General features: G+C 41.7%; 10 protein-coding genes across 10 annotated transcripts; 5 read left to right on the plus strand and 5 right to left on the minus strand.

Moving 5' to 3' along the window:
- Positions 1-695: 695 nt before the first annotated feature.
- On the plus strand, positions 696-3,331 carry IL334_006778 (uncharacterized protein; the record flags this gene model as incomplete). The annotated part of the gene is made up of 9 exons (XM_062938475.1): positions 696-836; positions 894-999; positions 1,064-1,442; positions 1,500-1,559; positions 1,651-1,930; positions 1,985-2,492; positions 2,565-2,755; positions 2,819-3,083; positions 3,171-3,331. 9 exons carry the CDS (start codon positions 696-698, stop codon positions 3,329-3,331), a joined length of 2,091 nt encoding a protein of 696 aa, XP_062794526.1.
- A 456-nt stretch (positions 3,332-3,787) lies between these two features.
- On the plus strand, positions 3,788-5,046 carry IL334_006779 (NADH-ubiquinone oxidoreductase 23 kDa subunit, mitochondrial; the record flags this gene model as incomplete). Its single annotated transcript, XM_062938476.1, has 6 exons — positions 3,788-4,151; positions 4,258-4,395; positions 4,487-4,579; positions 4,661-4,732; positions 4,820-4,938; positions 5,035-5,046. The coding sequence occupies 6 exons, from the start codon at positions 3,788-3,790 to the stop codon at positions 5,044-5,046; spliced, it is 798 nt and encodes a 265-aa protein (XP_062794527.1).
- A 263-nt stretch (positions 5,047-5,309) lies between these two features.
- On the minus strand, positions 5,310-6,021 carry IL334_006780 (uncharacterized protein; the record flags this gene model as incomplete). Its single annotated transcript, XM_062938477.1, has 3 exons — positions 5,310-5,334; positions 5,406-5,469; positions 5,556-6,021. The coding sequence occupies 3 exons, from the start codon at positions 6,019-6,021 to the stop codon at positions 5,310-5,312; spliced, it is 555 nt and encodes a 184-aa protein (XP_062794528.1).
- A 652-nt stretch (positions 6,022-6,673) lies between these two features.
- Positions 6,674-7,552, minus strand: IL334_006781 (uncharacterized protein; the record flags this gene model as incomplete). Its single annotated transcript, XM_062938478.1, has 4 exons — positions 6,674-6,733; positions 6,998-7,139; positions 7,288-7,437; positions 7,527-7,552. 4 exons carry the CDS (start codon positions 7,550-7,552, stop codon positions 6,674-6,676), a joined length of 378 nt encoding a protein of 125 aa, XP_062794529.1.
- A 436-nt stretch (positions 7,553-7,988) lies between these two features.
- IL334_006782 (uncharacterized protein) lies at positions 7,989-12,305 on the plus strand (the record flags this gene model as incomplete). Its single annotated transcript, XM_062938479.1, has 12 exons — positions 7,989-8,017; positions 8,094-8,620; positions 8,679-8,870; positions 8,934-9,008; positions 9,070-9,185; positions 9,263-9,553; positions 9,613-10,130; positions 10,199-11,384; positions 11,451-11,547; positions 11,616-11,838; positions 11,910-11,992; positions 12,100-12,305. 12 exons carry the CDS (start codon positions 7,989-7,991, stop codon positions 12,303-12,305), a joined length of 3,543 nt encoding a protein of 1,180 aa, XP_062794530.1.
- Positions 12,306-12,652: 347 nt separating this feature from the next.
- On the plus strand, positions 12,653-13,509 carry IL334_006783 (protein mgr2; the record flags this gene model as incomplete). Its single annotated transcript, XM_062938480.1, has 5 exons — positions 12,653-12,701; positions 12,820-12,843; positions 12,943-12,994; positions 13,204-13,297; positions 13,384-13,509. 5 exons carry the CDS (start codon positions 12,653-12,655, stop codon positions 13,507-13,509), a joined length of 345 nt encoding a protein of 114 aa, XP_062794531.1.
- A 603-nt stretch (positions 13,510-14,112) lies between these two features.
- Positions 14,113-18,752, minus strand: IL334_006784 (uncharacterized protein; the record flags this gene model as incomplete). Its single annotated transcript, XM_062938481.1, has 16 exons — positions 14,113-14,624; positions 14,721-15,170; positions 15,238-15,429; positions 15,494-15,614; positions 15,675-15,930; positions 16,012-16,121; positions 16,174-16,269; positions 16,315-16,712; positions 16,771-16,936; positions 16,990-17,079; positions 17,168-17,494; positions 17,568-17,636; positions 17,701-17,868; positions 17,943-17,973; positions 18,055-18,312; positions 18,490-18,752. 16 exons carry the CDS (start codon positions 18,750-18,752, stop codon positions 14,113-14,115), a joined length of 3,507 nt encoding a protein of 1,168 aa, XP_062794532.1.
- A 572-nt stretch (positions 18,753-19,324) lies between these two features.
- IL334_006785 (histone H4) lies at positions 19,325-19,820 on the minus strand (the record flags this gene model as incomplete). The annotated part of the gene is made up of 3 exons (XM_062938482.1): positions 19,325-19,476; positions 19,589-19,665; positions 19,738-19,820. 3 exons carry the CDS (start codon positions 19,818-19,820, stop codon positions 19,325-19,327), a joined length of 312 nt encoding a protein of 103 aa, XP_062794533.1.
- Positions 19,821-20,688: 868 nt separating this feature from the next.
- Positions 20,689-22,578, plus strand: IL334_006786 (uncharacterized protein; the record flags this gene model as incomplete). The annotated part of the gene is made up of 3 exons (XM_062938483.1): positions 20,689-20,924; positions 21,062-22,036; positions 22,161-22,578. 3 exons carry the CDS (start codon positions 20,689-20,691, stop codon positions 22,576-22,578), a joined length of 1,629 nt encoding a protein of 542 aa, XP_062794534.1.
- A 250-nt stretch (positions 22,579-22,828) lies between these two features.
- On the minus strand, positions 22,829-24,410 carry IL334_006787 (uncharacterized protein; the record flags this gene model as incomplete). The annotated part of the gene is made up of 5 exons (XM_062938484.1): positions 22,829-23,746; positions 23,826-23,948; positions 24,015-24,091; positions 24,162-24,251; positions 24,350-24,410. The coding sequence occupies 5 exons, from the start codon at positions 24,408-24,410 to the stop codon at positions 22,829-22,831; spliced, it is 1,269 nt and encodes a 422-aa protein (XP_062794535.1).
- Positions 24,411-24,837: the final 427 nt, after the last annotated feature.

Raw genomic sequence — 24,837 nt, forward strand, 5'->3', positions numbered from 1 at the left:
CTGGCTGGTTCAAGAAGCTGAGGGTATGATTCTGAGCAAGAGGATTGGCTACAAAGGAGAATATTTCCGACTATTCACCGCCTGGATGCTAGCTATTTATGGATAGTTCCAGATGTATAGATGATCTCCTTCGCCTGAAGCTTCGAATTGATCAAGGTAGGATCGGAATTGAGGATATGAGACAAAGAGTTGAAGGTCGTTTGATGCACAGACTTCTGATTTCTATCACTCGGTTTGTGTGGTTCTGGAAAAAAGCTAAAACAGATGGAGACCCCACAAAGATTACATAAGGTTAACCACGTGTTGGCCGCTCCTGTCGGCTATCAATATCAACCGGGAATCAATCTTATTATTGGAAAAGCAATTTGAAACTGTCTCTTTCAGCTTGTTTTCTCTCCTTAATTATTTCACCTGACTCCCTTTTCAATCGTATTCAGACATCTTCCACATAACATCTCATCATCATTCCGTACCAACCAGTCTTCTCTGTAGAATATCCGCTCCTCAGTTGATTCTTGATGTTCCAGTGATCCATCGAGGATTTGCGTATGATTTCTGAGGAACAACCGTAATTGACCATGTATCGTTCTCCTTCTACAGTCTTTGTGCATAATACATCTCGCCTAATCCGACCACGCATTACTGCTGTCTCTCAGCTCGTAGAACAATATACCTCAACTCTATCTCAGAAAAGGATGTTCGCAATCTCAACTCATAGACGTGATCAACCCAAAACCTTTTCAAATCAATCCAAACTTCCTCGACTGCCTGTACCAGATTTAGAGAAAAGCTTGGAAGGGTATCTCAAAAGTCTAGGACCAATCCTAGAACAAAGTGTGAGCTGTAATATCGCTTTCTCCGTCAGAATTGTAGCTCACTATGTAGTGATGTAGTATGACCCCTCTAATCTGTCCAATGAGGTAGAGAAGAGGAAACTATTCGCCAAAGATTTCGCTGCTCCAGGTGGATTAGGTACGGTTCTCCAAGAAAGACTGAAAGGTGAGCTTCCACTTAACGTTCTATTTATATCAGAAGGCTAGCTCAGCGCATCAACATCGAGCAGATTTGGACCACGTCTCGCCTAATAATTGGCTCAACGATACCCTCTGGCTAAGTTTGGCATATCACACCTGGCGAGCGCCATTACTGGTCAACTCAAATTGGTGGTTATTGTTCGCTCCAGATCCATCTGATCCATCCCCTCCTGTGCACTCTTCCTCCTCATCCAGCAACATCGTGTTACCCGATTCAAATCCAAAACAAGCGATAGCGGCTGGAAGTCAAAGAGGAGGTCAAGAATGGATGGACAGTAAGAAAGGGAAGTTTGATGGGCCTATCAAATGGGAAGATGTCGTCACGAAAGAATGGATAAGTGAATGGCAAATCAAGAAAGCCGCTTGGATAGCTAGAAGATTCGCTGAATTCAGAACAAAATTGCTCAAGTGAGTGAAACTCATTCTGATCAACTCTCACTATCATTGATGGCGCTTGAAATGTAGAGAGGAGATCTTGCCTGATTCTTCACGAGCTGGTCCTTTTGATATGCATCAATACTCCAGGTAAGCAGATTGTTCTATTTACATACCCAGCCTAGATTATGCTCCTTCCTTGGATCAAGAAATATTGGCTAAAACACCACACGTGTCGCAGGATGTTCAATCTTTCTAGAATCCCCTTACCGAATTGCGACGCCTTTTCAGTTGTAGACAATAAGGCTACACATATCATGTTGATGATAGATGATTACATCTATTCGGTTGACATCTTTTCACCTCCGTCCGCAGATGGTGTACCCGAACCTCTTCCCGCCGATCAGGTTGCAACGAGATTCAAAGCCGCTGTAGATGACGCAAAAAGCCGTAAAGATAAAGGGGAGAAAGCTGATCAAGTAGGAGTGTTGACTGCCGATGAGCGAGACGGCTGGACGAAGGTGAGCTAAGAGGCGATGCTAGGTGTGAGCTTTAGCTCACGACCGCCATCTCAGAATCGAGAACACTTACTGCTTCTTTCACCTAATAATCGGACCACATTCAACTCCATCTCTTCCTCACTGATATGTCTTTCTTTGGATCCCTATACACTACCATCTGTATCTACGGATGATCCACTTCGGCTCCCTTCGGTCGATGCTCAAGTGCGTAATTCCGCTACAGGAATAAGTGGCGCTAGGAATAGGTGGTTCGATAAAGCCGTCACTATCATGGTAGAGACGAATGGTAGAGCAGGAATCATGGGTGAACATTCACCTGTAGATGCTTTGATACCATCCATAGTGGGAGAATACGTCTTGGCTTCACCAGTGGATCGATCTCTCACATCCACTTGTTTGAAATCTGCCAAAGAAGGGTGGTCGAGACAGGATTGGGTGCTTGATGAAGAGATCCAGAAAGAGATTGAAGGCTGTAAAGAAAGAAATCAAAAATTGATAGAGGACAGTGATGCGAGTCAATTATGGTGGAGTGAATATGGTGCAGAATGGATCAAAGCTGTCGGTGAGTCATCTCGGTTACGTGCACATCATCATTTTTGAACTTGTAGTAAGCTAATGCAATAGTGTTGTACAGCAAAACAATCACCAGATGCTTACGTACAGCAAGCGCTTCAGCTTGCATGGTACAAAGATCAAGGATATGCTACAGCTACTTATGAGACAGCATCTACTAGGATGATGTTACATGGTCGAACGGATGTTATTCGATCTCTGAGTAATGAAAGTAGGAAATTCGTCAAAGCAATGTTAGATCCCAAACTCGATGTGAGTTCAAGCTTTCGTTACCGCTCTTCAGAGTAGCTGATGAGGAGCTCTTCGCAACTACAGGATAACAAACGATATTCCTTCTTAACTACAGCATGTAAAGAACATAATTCGTTAACACGGCAGTCTTCCGCTGGAAATGGGTACGATCGTCATTTGATGGGATTGAAGGTACAACTGAGAAAAGGAGAGACTCATCCGTTATTCGAAGATGAAATGTATGCGAAAAGTCAAGAATGGAAATTATCAACTTCTGGTCTGAGTGCAGGTGGGAAATTTATGGGTACAGGTTTCGGTGCTGCTTGGGCCGATGGTTATGGTATAAATTGTGAGTGATCCTTTGCTCAATGCACCAATGAGAAGAATGTTACAGATAAATCGGTAGCTAATTATTTGTTTGCCATGTTTCATTCAGATCTTGCTGGACCCAATCTGGTCAAATTTGGAATTGAATCCAAATTCTCTTGTGACAAGACTTCGACACAAAGATTCAAGCATAATATCGTACAATCGCTGAGAGATATGAGGAGAGTCTGTGAAGCTGCCAATGGAGGGGACATGAAGGCTAAATTGTGAAATGTCTGGAATCAACAAAGAGAGGAGATGTATCGTGAAGTGTGTCACTACATGATCGCATCGTGATTTGTATGATCTCAAATAGTAATAGCCAGTTCTTGGATTGGATTCACTACCCCACTTTATCCCCCCCACTCAAGCTTGGGCGTACATGCAGTGTCACGTGGTTGCACCCAAACCAAAACATTTGAACGAGGGATGAAATGATTGGATGAATTGAAAAGTGCCACAAATGTCAAACTCCGAATATCGCTCTTTATTAATCGGAGTGATTATCGTTGGTCGAATGCTATAATAAGTTGCCTTTTGCCGTTGTCAACGTTTACTATATGATCTCGATCTGTTGCATATATACCATATCAATATAGGATATATAACACGTTAGGATTACAAGACCATCACAAAATACTCATATAAGATCAATCTATCGGAACATCAAGAAAAAGTTCAGACAAAATGGTTCGACCCGTTCTCCCTCTCTTCCGACCTCTCTTACCTCAACCTATACCTATAGCTCGATCCATCCATACCTCACCTAGGATATTACTCGCTACTCCAACAGGAGGAAGCAGGAACCCGTTCGCTCCTAGAACAGGACCGAAACACCTCACCCCAGGTCCAGTCAAAACTCCTAATCCAAGAGAAACAACAACTGCAAATGCAAATTCGGAGGGATCGAGACATGAAGGTGAAGTATCGACTTCAGGTGGAAGTTCAATCTCATCTTCTTCGCCGGCAAGTCAGTATCCCGATTATTCAAAAGGTCCAAGTGCATTAGATAAAGCATCTCAGTTATTCTTCTTTACTGAGATCGTAAGGGGTGAGTACATTTTCAATTCCCTTGAGAGTAGGACACCATGAACGATCAACACACGATATCACATAGATGTGAGCTTTGCTAATACATTCTGGTTGTGCATAAATAGGAATGTGGATCGTATTGGAACAATTCTTCAGACCACCATACACAATCATGTACCCATTCGAAAAAGGACCTCTATCACCTAGATTCAGAGGTGAACACGCTTTGAGGAGATATCCCAACGGTGAAGAGAGATGTATTGGTGAGTATCAGTCGTTTACGATCTGTCATAGCGTTTTTAGCATCATTTCGCTTTCGTGAAAATCCGGCTAACGGATTCAATATCATTTTAGCTTGTAAATTATGTGAAGCCATTTGTCCAGCACAAGCTATCACTATCGAATCTGAAGCTAGAGAAGATGGGTCAAGAAGAACTACACGATATGGTGAGTACGATGATTCCCTTCCATTCATTTTTGTCTGGGCCTTTCGATCTTTAAACTGATCATTTTTTCTATCAATCATAGATCTTGATATGACAAAGTGTATCTACTGTGGATTCTGTCAAGAAGCTTGTCCTGTTGATGCTATTGTCGAGAGTGAGTTATACCCTCCAACTCTTTATTTCACGTCCATTTTCAAGAAAGAAACGTCGGGCTGACCCAAAATTTCATCGTGATGTTTAGCTCAAAACGCCGAATACTCAACTGAGACAAGGGAAGAACTCTTATACAACAAAGAGAAACTCTTATCCAACGGTGATAGAGCAGAAGCTGAAATCGCTGCAAACCTCCAAGCCGATCATGTGAGTTGCATCTTGCATCATTCATCAGAAACGGCAGACCACAACAGCGAGATTTAGCAGAAATGGTAGGTGCTAATATTTTCGATTGTTTTTCAGTTCTACCGATAATCTCATAGGGTATGGTGTCATCGCAGTAGCAGAGGGCGAATGATACGGGTGCATGGTCAGATCAGGTGTACGACTTAGTAGAGGTATTTTCGGGGAACATCGCATATCGGTGTATGCATCTCACATTTAGGATACGAAGTGAATCATGATACAATATAAGACTGCTTCGCGAGAATGAATGGGCGCAAAGATAGACAAAACAGTATGACTAAAATGGGTCATGTCCTTTTTACATTGACTAGATATCTGAACATTCTATTCCATCAAGTACAGATTCGACAAGTGATCCTATCACGAAAACAGTCATTCAGCATTAGTACATTAATTGTTTCCTGGCACTGCGATCCCAGTTCACTTACCAATCGAGCCAAGTTGTTTCATCTTTGTTTTCACGCATATCCTTGATGCATGGTTGTGTTAAACCTAGGACCGGTCATGGGATCAATACCAGTGTCTGTCTATAACAACATAATTTCACCTGACATGCACTAGACATCGACTCGACTCACTAGAAACGCTCTCAGCGTAGATCCTACTTTTGACCATTGATGGTATTGGCTTTTCAAAAGGTAAACCTTCCTGAACAGGTTTAAACCCTTTATGACTTTTAATCAGTTTACGACTTGTTCCAGCTCTATGAATTGGATCATGATGAAGATCAAAATCGTTTTCATGAGATTCAGGTGGTGGTTCTATATACCATGATGTACTTTGACTTTGATCACGAGCGTGACCTTGAATGTCGTATCCGATACTACTACGAGGTAGTTTGCTCGATTGAGTAGTGGATATATCACTGTAAATGCTTTTTTCAGGTATTGGCAAGTCTTCCGATGAAAGAAAGTTTTCCTTAAGTTTATCTAATGAAGGTGAATAAGATGGAAGATAAGATGTCCCAGAAGAAGTGAATTGCTCTGAACGTTTTTGTAATTCTGCTAAAGATGGGATGGATGGAATTGATCTCGGAGCTGACATCAGCGAATACGGGAATGAGGATAGTGAAAATGCACTGGGAAAGATAGATGTCATTGTTTTGATATGAAATTCTCTCCAATTGTCCGAGGGGGTCCAGGAAAATGTATATTCAATGTTTTTTTTTGATCCTTGGAACCGCGTGATTTTTGGATTGGTCTTTTTCTCGAAAGAAGATGTCAATGATTTTCTGTTCGTAATTTAGTATTTTCGTATGTCGTTTAACTGCTTTTTCTCGGTACTTTGAATATTGAATTATGTTCTTCACATTTGTGTAACTAATACCCCTTTTCTCGGAACATATATCATTCGTAATTTTGGACCGTGGATGATCAGTTCCTGAGATTGGTGACTATATCCTCTGAGGCGAGTGAGGATACGATCAATGAAAGGGAAGTCACGTTTTAGATTATTCGAAACGTTTACATCCTTGAAACGATGAAAGGATCATATATCAAAGGAATATCCATCCCATCTGCACTTAATATGGTTCAGCGATCCCAGAAGTGATCAGTAAATGCAGGGTGGCTGTATGTTTCCAACGCAAAGGGGGATACTTTCAACAAGTCGGTCATGTTGTGTTTCATGCAAAAAAGCTAATACATCTCTTCTCTACTCTTCCTTTACACACCTTGTATGCGTACAGGAAAGATGATTAAAGTACGACAATTGTATTGGGAGTATATCGTGAAGAGTTATATGCGCTCTTTCCGGCCTGTAAAAACCAAACAATCGTATGAGATCAGCGACGGTAACTCAATTTGTCATGTCAATTGTCATTGGCAAGAATATCAAATTCCTCTTGAATTTTTAGATTGATCGTATCTGGAATCCCATTCTCGTACCCCTCGCTTTATACATTTCTTTCTTTCCTTCTATCAGGTCTTGACAATCATTCTTAACGCCCTCCTGATCTTCTGTGCAGACTACGCTGCACGCATTGCAATAGGAACGAAGGTAGACGAAGCGCAGCACTCACTTCCCATCCAGGATAATCTTTCATAATCTCCTTCTCTCTCGATAAAGCAGCTTGTTGTCTTCTATAAGCATCTCTATCTTGTTCAGCTAATAATAATGGTACGATGTTGATCCTTGACCATGCTTGTTCACGTTTCAGTTCTCTGTGGAGTTTACGGAGATATCGACGTCAGCATAGTTTCTTCACTATCTTAGCGCAAAACAGTGGATATATGAGAATGAAGAAAAGGAGAGGGTTGACAACCATCGATCTAAGAATCCCCAAAACAATAAAATTTCGACAAAACATACCTCTTCTCTCCATTTGCTTTGCCGACTCTCCAAAAACCGAAAACACAAATTGCCGTTACTGCACTGAAGACTACCGCACCACCAAATCCACGAACTGGTAAATTCCTTTTATATTTGATCGGTTCGTACCCTCCTGGTGGGGGCATATCTCTGTGAATTTTGATTAAATGTCGACCATCAGCTGTATATTCTGTCCCCAGACAAGATCATCATCGATAACATTAGAGAACGATACTCACTGCCTAAATCCATGGAATCCCGACATTTTACAACTGTTTCTTACCCCTTTCAATACTTATATAGGAATGATGATTTTGAGTAGTATCGTTGATACATCTCAATATCTCAACATCTCATTCACTTTAATTGACCATTCAGAGTGAGCAACAAATGGTCCCATCCCCCTGCGAACGAGTGAAACGGAATCAAATTGAATTCAACCACTGTGAAATATCGTTCAATCTCATTTTATCGTATTTTATCCCAAACCCGGAGGCTGAATGCAATGGAGACCCCACATCCCCCCTCCCCCCCTTTCCTTCGAATTGGTTTGTTGTTCCTGATCCCGAATTACCAATGGATTACAGAATGTTGTTCTTCATACCCCAATGTTCTTGGAAGCAGACTCTTGACGAATCTTCTGTCCAGCATAGAAGAAGAGCGAAGATGTTCGACTAGGGCCGTGAGCCCATTTACTCATCATGAACAGACTCACCAACGCCTTCTCCTCGTAAGTCATGCGCCCAACGTCTTCCCCCCTGACTAATGTCGGCCGTTGAACTTAATCTTTGATTTCTGGTAATTAGTGCTATACCCAGCTCGGGATCAGACGCCTCTTCTATCAACCTTCGAGAACGCGATAAGGAATCGCCTCGAGTGTCATCACCTCTTGATCCATCATTCAGTCTTACATCAAATCCACATAGATCATCACATTCCGAACGAGATCGTAGGCATATAGTCCAAAATCTAATTTATGATGATCCCCGTTCAATATATCACCTATCATCTTCATTCTCCAATCCATCATCATCTGGATTCGCAAGTAATCTTGGTTTATTATCAGCTGGAATCAGTCGACCTGGAAGACCTGGATTACTGAGACACATGACGGATGATGGATCTGGTAGATATGGAAGTCAAGTTTCAACTCCCAGAGTAAGGAGTGATAGTAGGAGTAGAGAAAGGGATAGAGGCGTAAGAGTCAACTTGATGAGTACAGGTGCCTTGGGTGGTAAAAGAGGTTGGGGAATGAATAGCGCTACTGGAAATACTAGATTAAACGCTATGGCTCAAGGTATAGAAGGGAAATATGCTATTGGTGGTGGTCAATGTAAGTCTGTCATATCTTGTAAATCGAAGAACCGATCAGAGCTGATCTTGAGCGTTAGATCTGAGAGTCATGAAGATACAAGATCCATCTTCAGGATCAACTACTCCTATTTTCGCATCTGATGAAACGAAAGATCGCCATACTTTGGCCAAAGGAAATGGAGGTGTAACCATTTCTGAAGTTGTGAATCTATGGAAACCGAGTTGGCCAGTGGGAAAAGGAGTCAATGATATCGATTGGGGTATGGGAGGTAAGCTTCTTCGCCATTCGGCCAATTCAGTCTGGATCATCTGCTGATACCCACATTTACCAGCATTTGAGAATAGAATAGCGACTGCGACACCAAGTGGAAACCTGATGCTCTTTGACATAGAAAAGGGCAAGCTTGGTAAGCTATCCGTGACGTTGCAGATAATCTTCATCAGCTAACCCGCCCGTTTGGATTACAGAAAAGGACATCTCAAGTGGTACCTTTAGACCTATGAATTGCGTTAGACTATGTCCCTCTTCAAGCCATGGTCATTTAGCTTTAACAGGTGGCACTGAAGGTGGCGTGAGGTTCTGGGTAAGGGATTCACTGAAATTTGCCCTTGGTATACTCATGTCTTTCTGCATGTTGACGATCATCCCTGTCTTCAACAGGATTTACGTGAACGCGACCCATCCAATCGAAAAGCCTTGAAACATTCTTCACCTGTTACAGCTATCACTTTCTGTCCTACGGATGCTTATCAGTTCGTCACTGGGCTCGAAGATGGTTCAATACGAAGATACGATTTTAGGTCGCCATCGAGGAGTATAGGGAAAGCATTCGGTGCCCATGGTAGCAAGAGCGTGTTGGATCTAAAGTGGAAAGAAGGGGATGAGGAGAACGGTGATGGCGTGAGAGGCGGTGGATGGTTGGCTAGTGCTGGAGCTGACAAAATGGTTCAAGTGAGTTCAAATACGCGATTGTCATTCTAGGCATCCAAGCTGATCGACGGTCTCGTTAGATCTGGGACATGGGTCAACAATGGGACAAGCCCCCCGTACCTGTTCACTCCCTTCATACCTCTTACCCTGTACGACGAGTAGCTTGGCGTCCTGATCATCCAACGGAACTCGTGGTCGTCCCTCTGATACAGCCTCTCACCTCTTCGGATCCGACCCTCACCCCAAATCATAGCTCCGTTACACTGTCTTCCGATTCCGATAGTTCCCATTTAGCAGCAGATGAGAATGCTCATCTGGAAATATGGCATGTAAGACGCCATTACGTTGCAAAATATTCGATACCTACCCAGGACGGGGCGGCCGTCGACGTGGCTTGGGCAAACGGGGATGGTAATCTGGTTGCTTGTTTCCAGAATGGCGGCTTTGCCCAAATGGAAGTGAAAGGAAAGTTAGGCGTAGGCAGTTTACCGCTGCCACTTGACCAAGTGCCGAGGCAAGTGGTGGGGTGGAGTCCTAGAGGGGAGATGGTATATGCTCTCGATAGATTCAAATTGGGAGAAATACCTTTTGATGACGTGTGAGTTTGGGCCCGATGATACACAGGAAAGGGAGCCGGAAATATAACTAACTTTTTTCACATTATAGTAAAGCAGAATATCTTAGTCATTGGGATAAATTAGGTCGACCTGCAACATCAATATCTGATCCAGCTTATGAGCCATTACAAACCCTAGGGTTCCTTCCATTACCGGATACAGATGAAAATGAATTTTCGTATCTTGCGAATTGGTATTGCATTGAAGGTGATACGCCTGAAAGATTGTGTAGATGGAATGGTGATGTCGCCTTATCTTGCAGTCGAGATGATGATGCTAGATTATGGGCTTTCTTGAAAGAACTGATAGAGGAATTTGAAGCTTCACCATTACTAGAAGGAGAACCAGGATTCAAGGAAGATATATTCAGTGGTACAATCGACAGTACAGCTCGACTACATACCCCACCGAAGCTTTCACCTAGACATGGAACTCCCGATCCAACACCGAAATTCAATGCTCCATATCCTTCACCTACAGCCATACCATTAATGCGAGTCGGCTCGTCGTACTTAAATGCAGATGTAGAAGTTCTTACAGAATCTTCTGCATCCTCTTCCTCAGGTTCATACTCTGACTCTGAATCAGATGAATCTTCTCATCAACCTAAATCAAGATTTTTGGCTTTTGCTCCGCCTGATACTCTATCTCGAAGACTAAGTGATGCTCTTGCAAGAAGAGAATCAACATCAACAGTGAAACATCAATCAAGTCCAAGTACTACCAAAAAGGATAAAGGGCGTTCATCTGGATCCGGATCTTCCGAAGAAGGTTCGCCTCCATCACAATCCGAAGATAAAGTCACTTCTCTGAGTACAACAACGAGTAAGAAAAGTAGTTTATCGAAAATGACCGCAAGTAGGATGATGGCAATGTCAGATTGGCCTGATCCGTATGGTATTGAAGCTGAACCAACATCGACCGGATTAACCTCAAGGACTAGCACGAGCACAAGAGCTAGTCCAACGCCGGCAGTGTTGGAAGCTGGAGGAGGTAGTAAACCATTAAGAGCAAGTCCTTTACCTATGACTTCACTAAGAAAGGGAAGTACATCAGAAAGCGGAAGTAGAAGAACATCCAAAGATCAGATCGTCAAAGAAATTTCTGTACCCATGGCTAAAAGACCCACTATTATAAAAGGTGAAGAAGACATATTTGACCAAAAAGATTGGTCAATTTACAGGAAAAGGAGAATCGACGGATTGCTGAAATGGTGGGAGGGTTGTATAGATGATGTGAGTTCAGCTCGATCTGTACTTGTCATTAGAAGCCTTATTGATGATCTTATCTCTCGATCAAAGGGAGAAATGCAGTTGGCAACGACTATCGCGATCGTAGGCAATAAACTGGGGGAATTTCCTACAAGACAGGTAGAAAGGCTAGCCCACTCATATATAGGTGAGTTATCAACGAATGCAAGTGAAATGTTTAGTAGTTCCGTTGCTGATGACCAACCTCATGAGTAGATATGTTAGAGAGATACCGATTACCAAACCCAGCATCGTACATCCGGTTATATTCCGGTATATTATCATTACAAATTGTAGCTGTAAACGAAGGTATAACTCATAAGCTACATTGTCAACGATGTGGAAAATCTACAGGTGAATTAGATGATATAGGTGTTGAAGGAAAGAAATTTTGGTGGTGTAAGAAATGTAAAATGGGTGCTAAACTTTGTTCTGTATGGTGCGTGATGAGTACTTCTTAAAATCCTCTTTTAGGGATTTACAGCTTTCGAGCTGATAATCTGTGTTTAGCCGAAAGATAGTTCAAGGAATATGGTTGGGTTGTAGGAAATGTGGGCATGGTGGTCATAGTGGATGTATGAGATTATACCATCGTAAGTAACAGCTTTTATCGAATTTGCCCTGAGACTGCAATGAGCGTGACTCGACATTGTGTTCGACTCGTTTGGTAGACCTTGGAGCTAAAACTAGGTATTTATAGATCAAGCTCCGTTATTGCCCTTCAATTCACACCAACCAACTCAGGAGATCTCAGAAGGTACAATTACCAGTCTTACTCGAACTCATACTACACTATCAGCTACAGAACAAGGTGACGAATATGATGCAGTCACAGTGCCGCGTCGAGGAGGCTGGAGTGTTTGTCCAACTGGGTGTGGATGTAGATGTAGAAGAATAGAACATTGAACAAAAGGTAGCGCCAAGCACAATGGGGAAATTGAGAGCACGAGTGAAGATGTATGAGAAACCCTATATTCGTGTTGTTGTATAGTTGTACCGTTTCTGATCTCATAATGAATCATGTATTTCACCTCTTGGCACTAATGAGCCTCCACTTTCCCACGGTCTGCCTTTGTTACCTTGAAATAGTAGCGAGTGAAAGATGAACTGGTGAGACTCTGAGGATTAAATCATCCTTGTTCTTTGTATCATGAAATAGTCAGACAACGAGCTTTCGACTCAAGTCAAACCCAGGACCATCGCCAAAAATACCATATATACACGTACACAAGTGAAATCAAATATAAAATAAAATGCCTCCTCCACCACAAACAGTAGCGGGAGGATCGACCTTTGATAAGAGTGAGTACCCAACACTTTGATTGAGCTTTTGCTCCAGCTTCGGCTTGATCAAGGGAATCTAGACAGTGAATTGGAGATGATCGAATGCTGATTGGAATGTTTCCTTTGGTTGAAATAGTGAAGATGGGTGCTATAATGGGAAGTAAGTTGAAAGCTTGTCCACCCACAGTACACATTCGACGTCAATCCAAATTAATTTGCTACTGAAAACGAGTTAATTTTGATTTTGATTTGATTTTAGGTTGCGTTGGATTGACAATAGGTTTCATCTTCGGTTCATTCTCAGTATTACGGTATGTCAACTACAACTCTCATCTTTCTTTCTTTGAACACCATCGAAGATCGTTCCTTTTTCGTTATCATATTCTCCTTGCATGTATTGATTGGTTGTTCACTCCTGAACAACCTCCCTATCTCAACATTCTCCATTCCTTCTGGTAATCAGATTGTTCTGACTGAATTCATTCTTTGTGGAACTGATCTGATCTCAACGAGTTGATAGAGCAGGTCCAGGTCCTAGAGGCTTAGTAGCCACTTTGTCTCAATACATGTTAAGTTCAGCTGCGACTTTTGGTTTCTTCATGTCTATCGGATCTGTAAGTGAACAGTATTTTTTAAAGTTGCTTTAGACTCGTCAGATCAAGTGTTTGAAAGTACATATGAGCTGATCTCGATCCAATAGGTTATACGAACAGAGTCCGAATTCGCATATGCACTTCCACCTGCCGCAGCTCGGAACGTAAATCAACCTCTGATGATGGCTTACAAGAGGGCCGAAGAAAGACGTAAGATGGAGAGTAGACAATGAACCAATCATGTCTTCTAGGGAGTTGGAATAAGGGAGAATAGTTGAGAGATATGCAACATTGATAAGAGCTAAGAGCGTAGAGAGGGGAGAGGAGAGAGGAGAGGGGAGAGGGGAGAGCTAAGAGCGTAGAGAGGAGAGGGGAGAGGGGAGAGGAGAGAGGAGAGAGGAGAGGGGAGAGGGGAGAGGGAAGAGGGGATATATGTATAATTTAGCACCCCCCAGACAAAGGAGAGACACTAAAAAAGGACGGCTCAAGAGAAATCATCAAAGCCTCATCGGACCGCTGTGCGATATCCGTTGGGATTTAACAGGAGGATTCAATATCGCAAATGAGGTTATCACATCCAACCATTCAATTATGAAACATGCAAATCATGAACAAGTACTTCCGTTCTTAGTCTAGCTGAACGCGGATTTAATCGTCTAACCGGTTAAGAGAACAGTAGGCCCTTGTTATCGTGTACATCGTACAGGTGAAATGTGTTTAGTATTCATGCTACATTGTCGTTGCTACTATTACTGCTACCACTACCACTACTACTGACGACCAGGAATATGATGTTCTCTCATTGGCTCTACATTCTAAATTACCTTCATCTGGATTTAAAGTTTAGCTAATGATTTAATGGGTTCAACTGGGATTGCAGCTCTAGAAGGTATCAAACCAGCTTTGAATTGATTTATATCTTCGATGTAAACGTTACTCTTTCTAATACCTCCTTCTTCCTTGATTTGATCTTGATTTTCAGCTACGGCTTTATCGTCTGTAGAAGAACCTTTCAAGTTGGATACAGTTTCTTTTAGTTGAGATTTGACTTCATCTGTTACAGGCGAATTATGAATAGCTGAGATGGCGAATGATTTAACTATATCCAATGTAGGATTTGAAGATAGTAATTTACTTATTGAAGATTGATCAATTGTTATACCTGCTTTTAAGAAATTTTCAATTAATGGCCCTGCTGATGATGGATCAAATTTGAGTCCCTTATATTGCGATTTCAAGTGAATCGATAGTTTTGATCTTTCTTTTGATTCGGTTGTGATGTACTTGGTGAACAAAGATTTGATATCTGATTTCGTAATTTTCTTTAATGCCTCAACATCCTTTTCACCTATAAACCAATAGAATCAAAATACAAAACCATCAGTACCCCAGTCACCCTTCCTTGAAGTTTGCACTGAAGGTGGAGTCAAGATGCGAAACTTACGTTTACCAAATTCGTAGTATCTATCTTTGACTCTACCCAAGAATCGTCTGGTTTCTTCTGTGAGGTTCTTTGGTTTCTCTTCTTTCTTAGCTATTAAACTGATCTTATGTTTCTCAAATTCTTCCTCTGATAGCGATTCGATCGTTTCTTTTAACCCGTCAAGGAAACTTTCAATTCTGTTTTCCACAAATTCAGTTGATTTCTCAGATTGGACGATAATCGAATATCCCATTGATCCTGCTGAGCTTGAGGCGTGTGAAAAGACTATGTAACCTAATTGTTGTTTGGTTCGTAGTACGTCGAAAGCTGGTTCAGATGATATTTGACTGAATAGCGACAAAGTATTTCTCAATAGAACGTCTGTAGGATCTCCAACGTGTAAATGATATACTACAGCTCCGTTGACTTCGGCTTTGTTAGGTACGTCAAGAGCCCAGATGTGTTCAGAAGCTAGAGCAGCGGTATTGATAAGTCAGCTCCGCTTTCGCTCGTGAGAACTCTTGCCGACGCTACTTACATGGAGGGGGAACAAGCGATCGAGGAGCTTTGATTTCTGATGCTGACAACGGACGAGGTTGTAGCACCTTTTCAACCATGTTTTGAATTTCTTTCGCTCCTTCTGGGGTTGTGTTACCATGAATCAAAGTTTCGATGAACAACCTTGAAAGCGCCTCTTTGCCGAATGCCTCAACATCGGCAGATGTTATGTCTGAAAGGTAAAAGCAGAACGTCAGTCATCCGCGCACCGCCGAATCGTCCCATTGTACACTCACGCTCAAGCTCCTTCAGTCTCTCCTCTTGCGTCCAAGCTGTTTCTCTTGATACATAAGCATCCCAGAATAGGGCGATGCCATATGGGTCAGATAAAGCAAAGTTTTTCCACTCAAGTCGGGTCTAGTCATGTTCGTCAGCTCACAACCGTTTATAGACATGCAGCGAGACGTCATCACTTACAGCTTCCACAACCTCCTTGAACCGTCCTTCATCGACCTTGAAATTCTTGAATTTCTGCAGCATAGTTTCAGTCAAAACAGCAAGTTTATCACTGAATCCTCCAGCAGAGATACCGATCCATTGATGCTCGTTCCATAAACTGAAAGATAGCTCAGCGAGGTCGGCATCGTAAACATCTTCCGTTATCGAGTCGGTGAAGAGATCGCAGTAAAGTCGAGCGAGGACGGCATTTCGTGGAGTTGTCTGTAAAATGGGTCTGTAACAGGCAGGACAGTGTCAGTCGAGAATGTCTATTGAAAAAGATAACGCTCATTTTGATAACACTCATTCCACTCACGTGTGAAGAAGAATATCAAGATTCGCACGCGGTTGCCAGAATCGATCATCACGTTTATACCATAGTCGAGATGCAGGGGTATCTTTCAGCAGCATAGGTCGTTTGGCAGGCTATGAGTTGTATCAGCTGGGTTCATCTTGGTCGCGTGAACGGGCAGCTTACTTCGGCGACTTCAAATTTCTCAACGTCCAACTTCTCGGGAATGAAAAGATTCGGTCCAGGTAATTGTAATTCTTCAAGTCTCTTTCCTGACATTGCCTGTGTGATCATTTGTCAGGTGCCAAAAATCACATGATAGCTCACCTCTGTCAAGAAATCTTTGTCAAATTTAACTCTCTTATATTCCGTTCCATAGATTGCCTCCTTTTTGTCAAAGGTTCCTGTAACATCTTTAGGTACATCCTTGCACGTTACACCGATAATTGCTCTTCTAGGATCTAATAATTGCAATGCGGCTTCTAATTCATCTTGTTTATATTCTTCTACTAACCATTTTGACGAAATGACTTTTTCTCTAGGTACGGGAGATTGCATGAATCCTGATAAGTTTGCACAATATGATGAAGTTCTTCCTCTTTCTGCAAATTTGAATGATATATCTGCAATCGCTTTGATTTCATTGAAAGCTTCTTCTGAAGGCGGTTTGGATCGTAAAAGGGAAATATACTTGAATATCACCAGTGCGACATCTTTGTAATGTTCTGAAGGGGAACTACAGTCAGTTGTTTGTCTCGACACAACAATGCCCGGACAACTCACCAAGACCTTCTGGAGTCAAATCAACCGTAACTTTGAACAATGAGAATCCAGCAGCGTCATGATGATTTCCCGCTCGAAGGGAATTTACCCATCCGCGCTTTTTCAGGTAAGATAAGATGGACCCTCTACCTTCATGACCAAGGAAATGTGCAAGGAAGTGTGTGGGCTAGGAGACGGAATCAGCTGAGTGATCCTTACCACTACAACCAGCTAGCTTACCCTACTTTGATAGAGGTGATCGAGGTCAGGGAAGGGGAAAGTGATTTCTAGACCTCTCATATCTCTGACAGGTTTAGCGAAGGTGAATTCCTATGAAGATGACCGAGTAATTAGCACATCCTCTTATATCCACTTTCAAAGTACAGCGGCACACGTGAGAGGTGAATATTTTACTTACACCAACTTGTTCTTCACCGAAAGGACTTTCTTCAAAAGTGATTCTTACACCATCAGATCCAGTATCAGATTTACCTTCAGTTCTAATTGGAACTTTCTCGAATCTTTCTTTGACCCATTTTTCCAAAGTTTCAACATCTTCTTTACCAACAATAGCCAATTTCATTCTTCTTGCACAATATTCTTTTTCCCACCATTCAATTAATTGTTTACGTGGATCCCTTCCTGCTTCTTTGGGTTTTGACCATAATGTCTCATAATTACCTGTACCGAATTTCCCATAAGGATGATTTGGTTTTGATAATGATTTCTCAAGTTGGAAGAATCGCTATATCACAATATTTGATATGTTAGCTGAGTCCTGTGACTGACTCTGCTCATGGAAAAGAGCGCCAGCTTACCCAAACATCGTTTTGGATATTCTTCTTATGTTCCGAGTCAACAGCTTTGATCTCACGTTCTGTACAGTCCTGTGCGTTGGTGACTTGGTTTCAGCTATATTTCTGTCTCCTCGAGACAATAGGTTGGACTCACCTCATTGAACAAAGGCTCGACGAAGAATCCAGAAAACATATCTAAAGCACCTTCTAAAGCGTCAGGAGCAACGTCGAAGAAATAGTTAGTAGAGGTCATAGCTGTCCAAGCGTTGGAATGACCATTGTGGGAAGTAAGGAATTGCTGATAAGCATTTTCCGAGGGGTACTATTTAGGGTCATTCAGAGTAAGCTTCTTTGTCTCGCATGAGAAGCTGGTTTAAATCGAAAACCAAAACTTACTGATTTAGTACCCATAAAAAGAAGATGTTCACTAGAACAGTAATACAATTGATTGTCAGTGAGCCAATACAACACAGTTTACTCGTGAGCTCTTAAAGTAAGAATGACTAACCAGAAATGTGCACAACCCGGTAAATCCACCGGATCACTTAAATGACCCACGCCGACATCCATGGAAGCAGCAGCTTTATCCGCTTTTACATCTGAAACCACTATAACCTCCAAACCATTCTGCAGGGTAAAATATTTATGTGATCTATCCTCTGTTGGTGGTAAGATGAGATTGACAGGTCCAGTAGCTTTGGGGATTGGTGGACACGGTGAATAAGGTGATGACATTATTGGATTTTTTGGTAAATGTGTTTTAGGACTATATCGATTAGGTATTGGTAGGATGGTCAGTATCGTCACTAAGTAGATCGAGAACAAATAGTTTCAACCTTTGAGAGGAAGTCAGGTTTTATATATTTGGTATAAGGATGAGCACGTAGTATACTTCATCTAAAACATGAAACTTTTGAAGGATTGATGGTGAAAAAATACTCACTCGACAGAAGCGACAGAAGCGTAACCTCTTCTATTCAATCGGGTTGGTGATGAAATGACCTCTACTTTGTGTTGCAGTCCACTTTCGATCTTCAGCGGCAGGCGTCTTTTGTCCGTATTAATGATGGATCGTGCGGAAGGAACGCTGAGCAGTCGTTTTGAATGTTGGAAGGTTGAAGTGGAGGTGAAGGTGATGATTGATTTATTCGATCTTGGTAATGATAATGATAATGCACCTCTACTATTTCTCAGAAGAGGTAACATAAGTATTAAGGTGTGTTCCGAGTGTTCAATCGATCTTGTTTGACAGTGTCAAAGGGGGATAAGAACTGGGATGATTGGTGACAAGTGAGAACAATAAGCGATTTCAACGAAAGAGGATTCTAATCTTATTTTGTGGAATGAGATCGAATCGAACAAAACCACGTTACCAGGTTTTCAAGGGAAAAATCCAAAATCATTCATTAAGCGGCAAAGAGCGTTTTGTTGTTGAATATGGTCAATTTATACCAGCAACTCAGCTTATTGTTCGTGATATTGTCATGATCCCATTGCTCATGCATGTTGACTCAAATGGGCAAACATACGGCGAGAGATGGGCTGCGCGTAGTGACCATGCTATCTAGGTATATTTAAGGCGACAATGTGAACTGCTGTCAAATTGCTACCCACGAAAGAGCCCAGGTTTGTTTTATGAAAATGCATCGCCGAAAGGCGGAAATGAATAAAGATAAAAAGCGAAAACGAAGTTTTAAGTAAATAATAGAGGATTGTGTAATTGAGATATATACAGATCACCTTCTTCAATTCGATAGTATGGTGTGATTCTAAGCTGATTAAGCACCGAAACCATAGAGGGTTCTACCTTGTCTCTTAAGGGCGTAGACTACATCAAGAGAAGTGACGGTCTTTCTCTTGGCGTGTTCAGTGTAAGTGACTGAATCTCGAATGACGTTTTCAAGGAAGATTTTAAGTACACCTCGGGTTTCTAATTGATTTCAAAAAGGAAGTCAGCTTAATACTCTTCTCTGGATCCGGGATGGCGAGTGTAACCGCCACTTGGTGAAGGTTGAGTTTAAAGTGCAGAAAATAAGACTAACCTTCGTAGATTAATCCTGAGATTCGCTTAACACCACCTCTTCGTGCAAGACGTCTAATGGCGGGTTTGGTGATACCTCTAATCAGGAGAAAGCAATGAGTCAGTATCAGTCCCCATCGATGACAAAGAAGAAGGATGCGTTATACTTACTGGATGTTATCTCTCAAAACTTTTCGGTGTCTTTTAGCACCACCTTTACCCAAACCTTTACCACCTTTTCCTCGACCGGACATTGTATTAGATGTATTTATTTAATGGGTTGTTGTGGAGTGTGAAGAGGGTTTGACTATTGATTAGTCGATTTGCGTTGTTATTGGTGTTGTTGTGGATGAAAGAAGAGGGAGGATTGCATAGATGTTGAACGAAGGAGGGTTTATATATGTATGAGAAATGGCTAATTGAGTTTACATGGGAGAGGCGTCATACCCAAAAACATAAACAATCTGAAGTTCATATCTGATGATCCGGCGTTATCCGGCGATATCTCATGCAAGTTGTACACAAATCACGTGACTTGTATCCTTTTTATCACCGCTGTACCGGGATACCGGGATTAACGTTCACGGTGAGATGGCGAGATTGCCCGTGATTCAGAGGTACCTATTGGTAGTGTAGTCTCATCGGTGATTCAAAGTTAGTAAGACTGAGTGATCACAATTGAGTTTTCTTACAGGGGATCAGGTGTTCAGGTGCTCAAGTGCGTCATTGGGTTTTGTATGTAACATTGACATTGAGCTGGAGGTGAAGTCAGGAAGAAAACGAATTATAGAGTCAATGTGCGCGAAGTAGCTCATGTCGTATACGCTTAATGCAACACCTCTGACTTCAGTGTTCTCATTGAGCCACCTGTCAAATGATCAAAAGACAAAGTCCACTGTCAATACTATGCATAAGGTCATTACAGCAAATTGACATGAAGGGTGAAAGAAGGTATCTAGAAAAAGAAAGAAGCTTGACTAGTACACAACGATCAAAGCGTTGATCAATTTCTGCCACTGATCTGCAATATTCCCTCTGTCCGTTCATCTCATCTCATCCTCCATCTGGTAAATCGCCAAGTCCTTGCATCATCGATGTTGATGATGTGTGTATCTCACTGGGATGTCAAATCATCTACAAAGACCAAGTACCAATCGACCAACTCAAAGATCATCCACGGTTACTACGACTACGACAACAACCACCTTACCTGCAATCGCTCCTTCGTTGATAAGAAGTAAATCTACAATTCATCTACCTCTATATCGCAGAATCCTATATCCGCATGATGATCCTTCGTCCATCATACCGAAGATCGTTATTGGTGAAGGAGACGAGATCGATCTGATCAATGAGAGGTATGTTTTTTGTAATCTCTCGTGAAAGTCTTTGATCGACTCTCCCGACTATCTCTCGAATTCATTGAATTGTCTATTCACCACAATCAAAAGCTAATATGACCATTTGCTGGACATTCATCACTCTGATGAAATAGATTACATCACTTGATAGCACTTGCTTTGAGAGGATACGTTCTATCATGGTATTCGAGGTTCACCCCAAATCGTGCATTACCATCTTCAATAAACAAATCCATTATTCATCCAATATTATCACCCATCTTGACTTCCATATATGATAATCCTGATCAATTGATTTATTTCATCCTGGTTGATTTACCTGTAATAATCAACATCCATCTGAGGACATATTATCATTGTATATTCACATTAAAATCTGGTTCACCGTTACCTTTACCATTATCCTCATCATCGTCTTCGTCTTCGTGGAGAGAGAAAAATGGGGATCACTGTAATTTGGAAGATATATATCATAACCATTTACCTCTTTTATCGGTTTCTTATAATATAGAACAAGTTGGATATGAAAATGGATGTGAATGTGGATATGGATTATCACCAATTTACCTTTCGGCTTTATCAACTTGCTTGTTATCGAACTATGTGGGGAATCAACCTGATGTGGAAAGGTTGATGAGTAGAGAAATTTTATCTAAAAGTATATTAGGATCAATAGGTAGAAAATTGATTCAGAATTGGTTTTGGTATTCAATCATCTTGAAATTATTAGGTGAACCAAATTCACATTCCACTTCCTCATCATCTATAACTGCAACTTCAACTTCAACTTCGTCGTCGAATCAACTGTATACTAAAGAAGGAGATGACAAGTATCAGAGTATAGACCAACTCATCATGAAATGGTCGACTAGATTGATCTCAATTTTCGTCAAGATCTGGGGAGGAATCATAAGTCTCATAGCTATTTACTCGGCTTCGAAAGATTACGGCCCGAAATATGGGAGGTGTTATGAACCAATCTTACTATTGACAAAAGAGATCTTAGGGGTTGATGGAAGGAATGGGTTATATAGGAGGAACTGGCCGGCAAGAATGATCTGGGGTATGACGGAAATGATCGTTTCGTTATCTGGTGGTGTACTGGATAGGTGAGTGAATGAACACCCTTTGTAGGGACTGGACCCTTCCTGTCGTGTGCCAAGATATACCCTCACTGCGTTATCTGTACCCCTCAATAATTGGTTGATCAGCTGATCATGCTCAATATCGCAGAATACTCCCTCACTTAATCCATACAGTCCTCTTGACACCTGAAACTTCTCTCAAACTGATCGATCTAGTCGAAAAAATACTTTTTCCAGATGGATATCCAGGACCTTCGCCCCCTGATCCTACTCGAACCGAGGTTGTGGATCTGAAAATCAGAGCGGAGAAAAGGATAGATGAGATCATACCTTCTTTCATCAAGTACATGTACTTTAGTGAAGATGGAGGTGGTGGAGGTACGAAATTGGTACTGGATGCTATCGTTGATAAAGGCTGTAATTCACATTTGGTCGCTATGATCCTGACCAGTCTAGTGGGCACTGTCATCCCTGATCTTGTAGTGGAACAGACTGATTACATCGAGACGAACACGACTGTGGATACAAAAGTGGAAGATGATTTTATTGATCTTGGTGAAACTTGAAAAGACTGGCAATAAAGGGATCCATTGCATTGCATTGTACTAAAATAACAGTGTTGTAGGCAAATCCAAATAGTATTGTATAATTGTATAGATCTAACATATATGTACATAATGACGCCTTCCATTGATGGCTGTAATAGACCGTTCTCCCTCCCCTTTACTTTCCAAAGCATTAAATGGTCGATAAGTCATCCCATGACCATTGTCGTGTACCAATCACTAGACTCAACATGGGGGACTACATGTTCAATTAGAAATCCTTCCACTCATCATCCTCCCATCCATCTTTTTTACCCTTTGCAGCATTACCAGATTGTTTAGCTGATCCGGCAGTGTTCGCTGAAGCAGCTGAAGTAGGTTGATTATCCCAACTGTCAAAGAAATCGTCCTGATCGGCACCACCATGAGGAGTTATGAAACCTTCTTCTGCATCACCTGATCTTTCTAATTGACCATAACCTCTTTGATTTGGGTTACCTGGACCTGATTTACCTAAACCCAATTTACCCAATTGTTGATTTAAATCTAAACCACCTTTTTGTTTTGCTACATCGTTTAATTGATCCCAGCCTTCATTAGCACGTTGACTTGCCCAATAAGAAGCTTCTTTAGCTTGTTCAGCAGCTGTATTTAAATATTGTTTTAGGTTTTCTCCTCCTTCACCTGAAGTATATTCAGTGGCTTTAGCCATACCTGGTTTAACTACAGATTGGTTGATTTCACCCGCTGCAATAGCTACTGCAGATGAAAACAATCCCCATCCTTTACTCAAAGCTCCCAAGGGATTCTTTTGTAATTCGTCTAGAGTAGGTGCTGAATGACTTGATAATGCGTATGAAGGATGATTTCCTGATCCTGATCCTGATCCTCCTTGATCAGGTGTATATGAAGGAGAAGAACCGAATCCCGCATATTTACCTCCTTGAGAAGGTGGTAGATGATCTGGTCTATTGGCGTTGTTATTCCCCATTCTCTCGAAAAAGGCTTCATTCTCGGCTTTTTGGGCTGGTGCAATGGATGGGTTTAGGTTGGATGATCCGATACCTCCACCTCCAGCTCTTGATTTACGAGTAGCTTGGGCTGACGTTGGTCTAGATGGAGCAGCTGATGCTGGAGGTGGTGAAGATGGGGACCATGCTTGAGGTGGATCAGCACATGCTGCTGCGAGCTTCGTCATTAAGATATCAGTTTCATTCAATGGATCGATGTATATAAAAATGCAGACGTAATCAAGATAGTCCACTCACCTTCTCTCGATATTGAGTCGCGGCCCAAGAATTGTATTTCTCCTGCATGCCCATTCCTTTAGTATAACCACCTCCGGGACCATAATTCTCCATGAAAGACTTGAAAGCTTCATTGCCTCCGAGCTGATATTTAGAGCATGTCAGTCAAGTTGAGTACGCTTGCTAGATACCGTTGTTTCTCAAACCCACCTTCATCTTCTTTAGTTGATCCTCTGACCATTTATCCATCGTGATACTTCTGACAAAGGAGATGTGGACGCCAAAACCTATCATGGACGCGTCAGACACGTGAGCTGAGGCATTATCTTGGTATCTAGAAAGTGGTTGGTAGCTCACCTCTGTGAACACCGGAACACTCCAGACAGATAAAAGTACCATAGCTCACACTTGCCCATTGAGGTGAAGGTGCATTGCAATCCACACAAACTATGAAGGAGTCAATGGTATATCAGTTAGACTGACCAGTGATGCATGAGCCCTCGATCGTATAAAGTATTTGCTTGATCGCCAGATAAGATACTGACGCTTGTTGTTACCTGTGTTCATGAGAGCAAGTAGCTCTTTCTTTTGGTAATTCTCCGCCATGTTGAATATACTTTGCTAGTGTGAGGGGAGATGCGATAGACGATCTTGTATACAAATGAGACTGGTGATTGTATATGGTCGAAGGGAGTGTGTATACCAGTATAATTTGAGCCTTCCGGTAGTCTTCTATAGAATATGATGATATGATGATCCAATGCAATGAATGGTTCTGTCTGTCTATTTGCCCCTTTGGTGTCAGTCACCCACTGGTAGTAGTAGTAGTTTGATCGACGAAAACAAAACAAACGACAGGTTACCTTTGAATAACGATTAACACAGTGACGTGGCAATAACTTCATCTTATCTGATTACATAATATTCAGCGGTTTAAACGTGTTTAATTCCCCGATCTCGGCAAGATCTGCTTTCATTCACTTCATCATCGTCTCCAATAAATGTTGTAGATTGCAGTGTCTAAATAGTAGAT

The sequence above is a fragment of the Kwoniella shivajii genome, chromosome 9 (genome assembly GCF_035658355.1).
Source record: "Kwoniella shivajii chromosome 9, complete sequence".
Classification (NCBI taxonomy): domain Eukaryota; kingdom Fungi; phylum Basidiomycota; class Tremellomycetes; order Tremellales; family Cryptococcaceae; genus Kwoniella; species Kwoniella shivajii.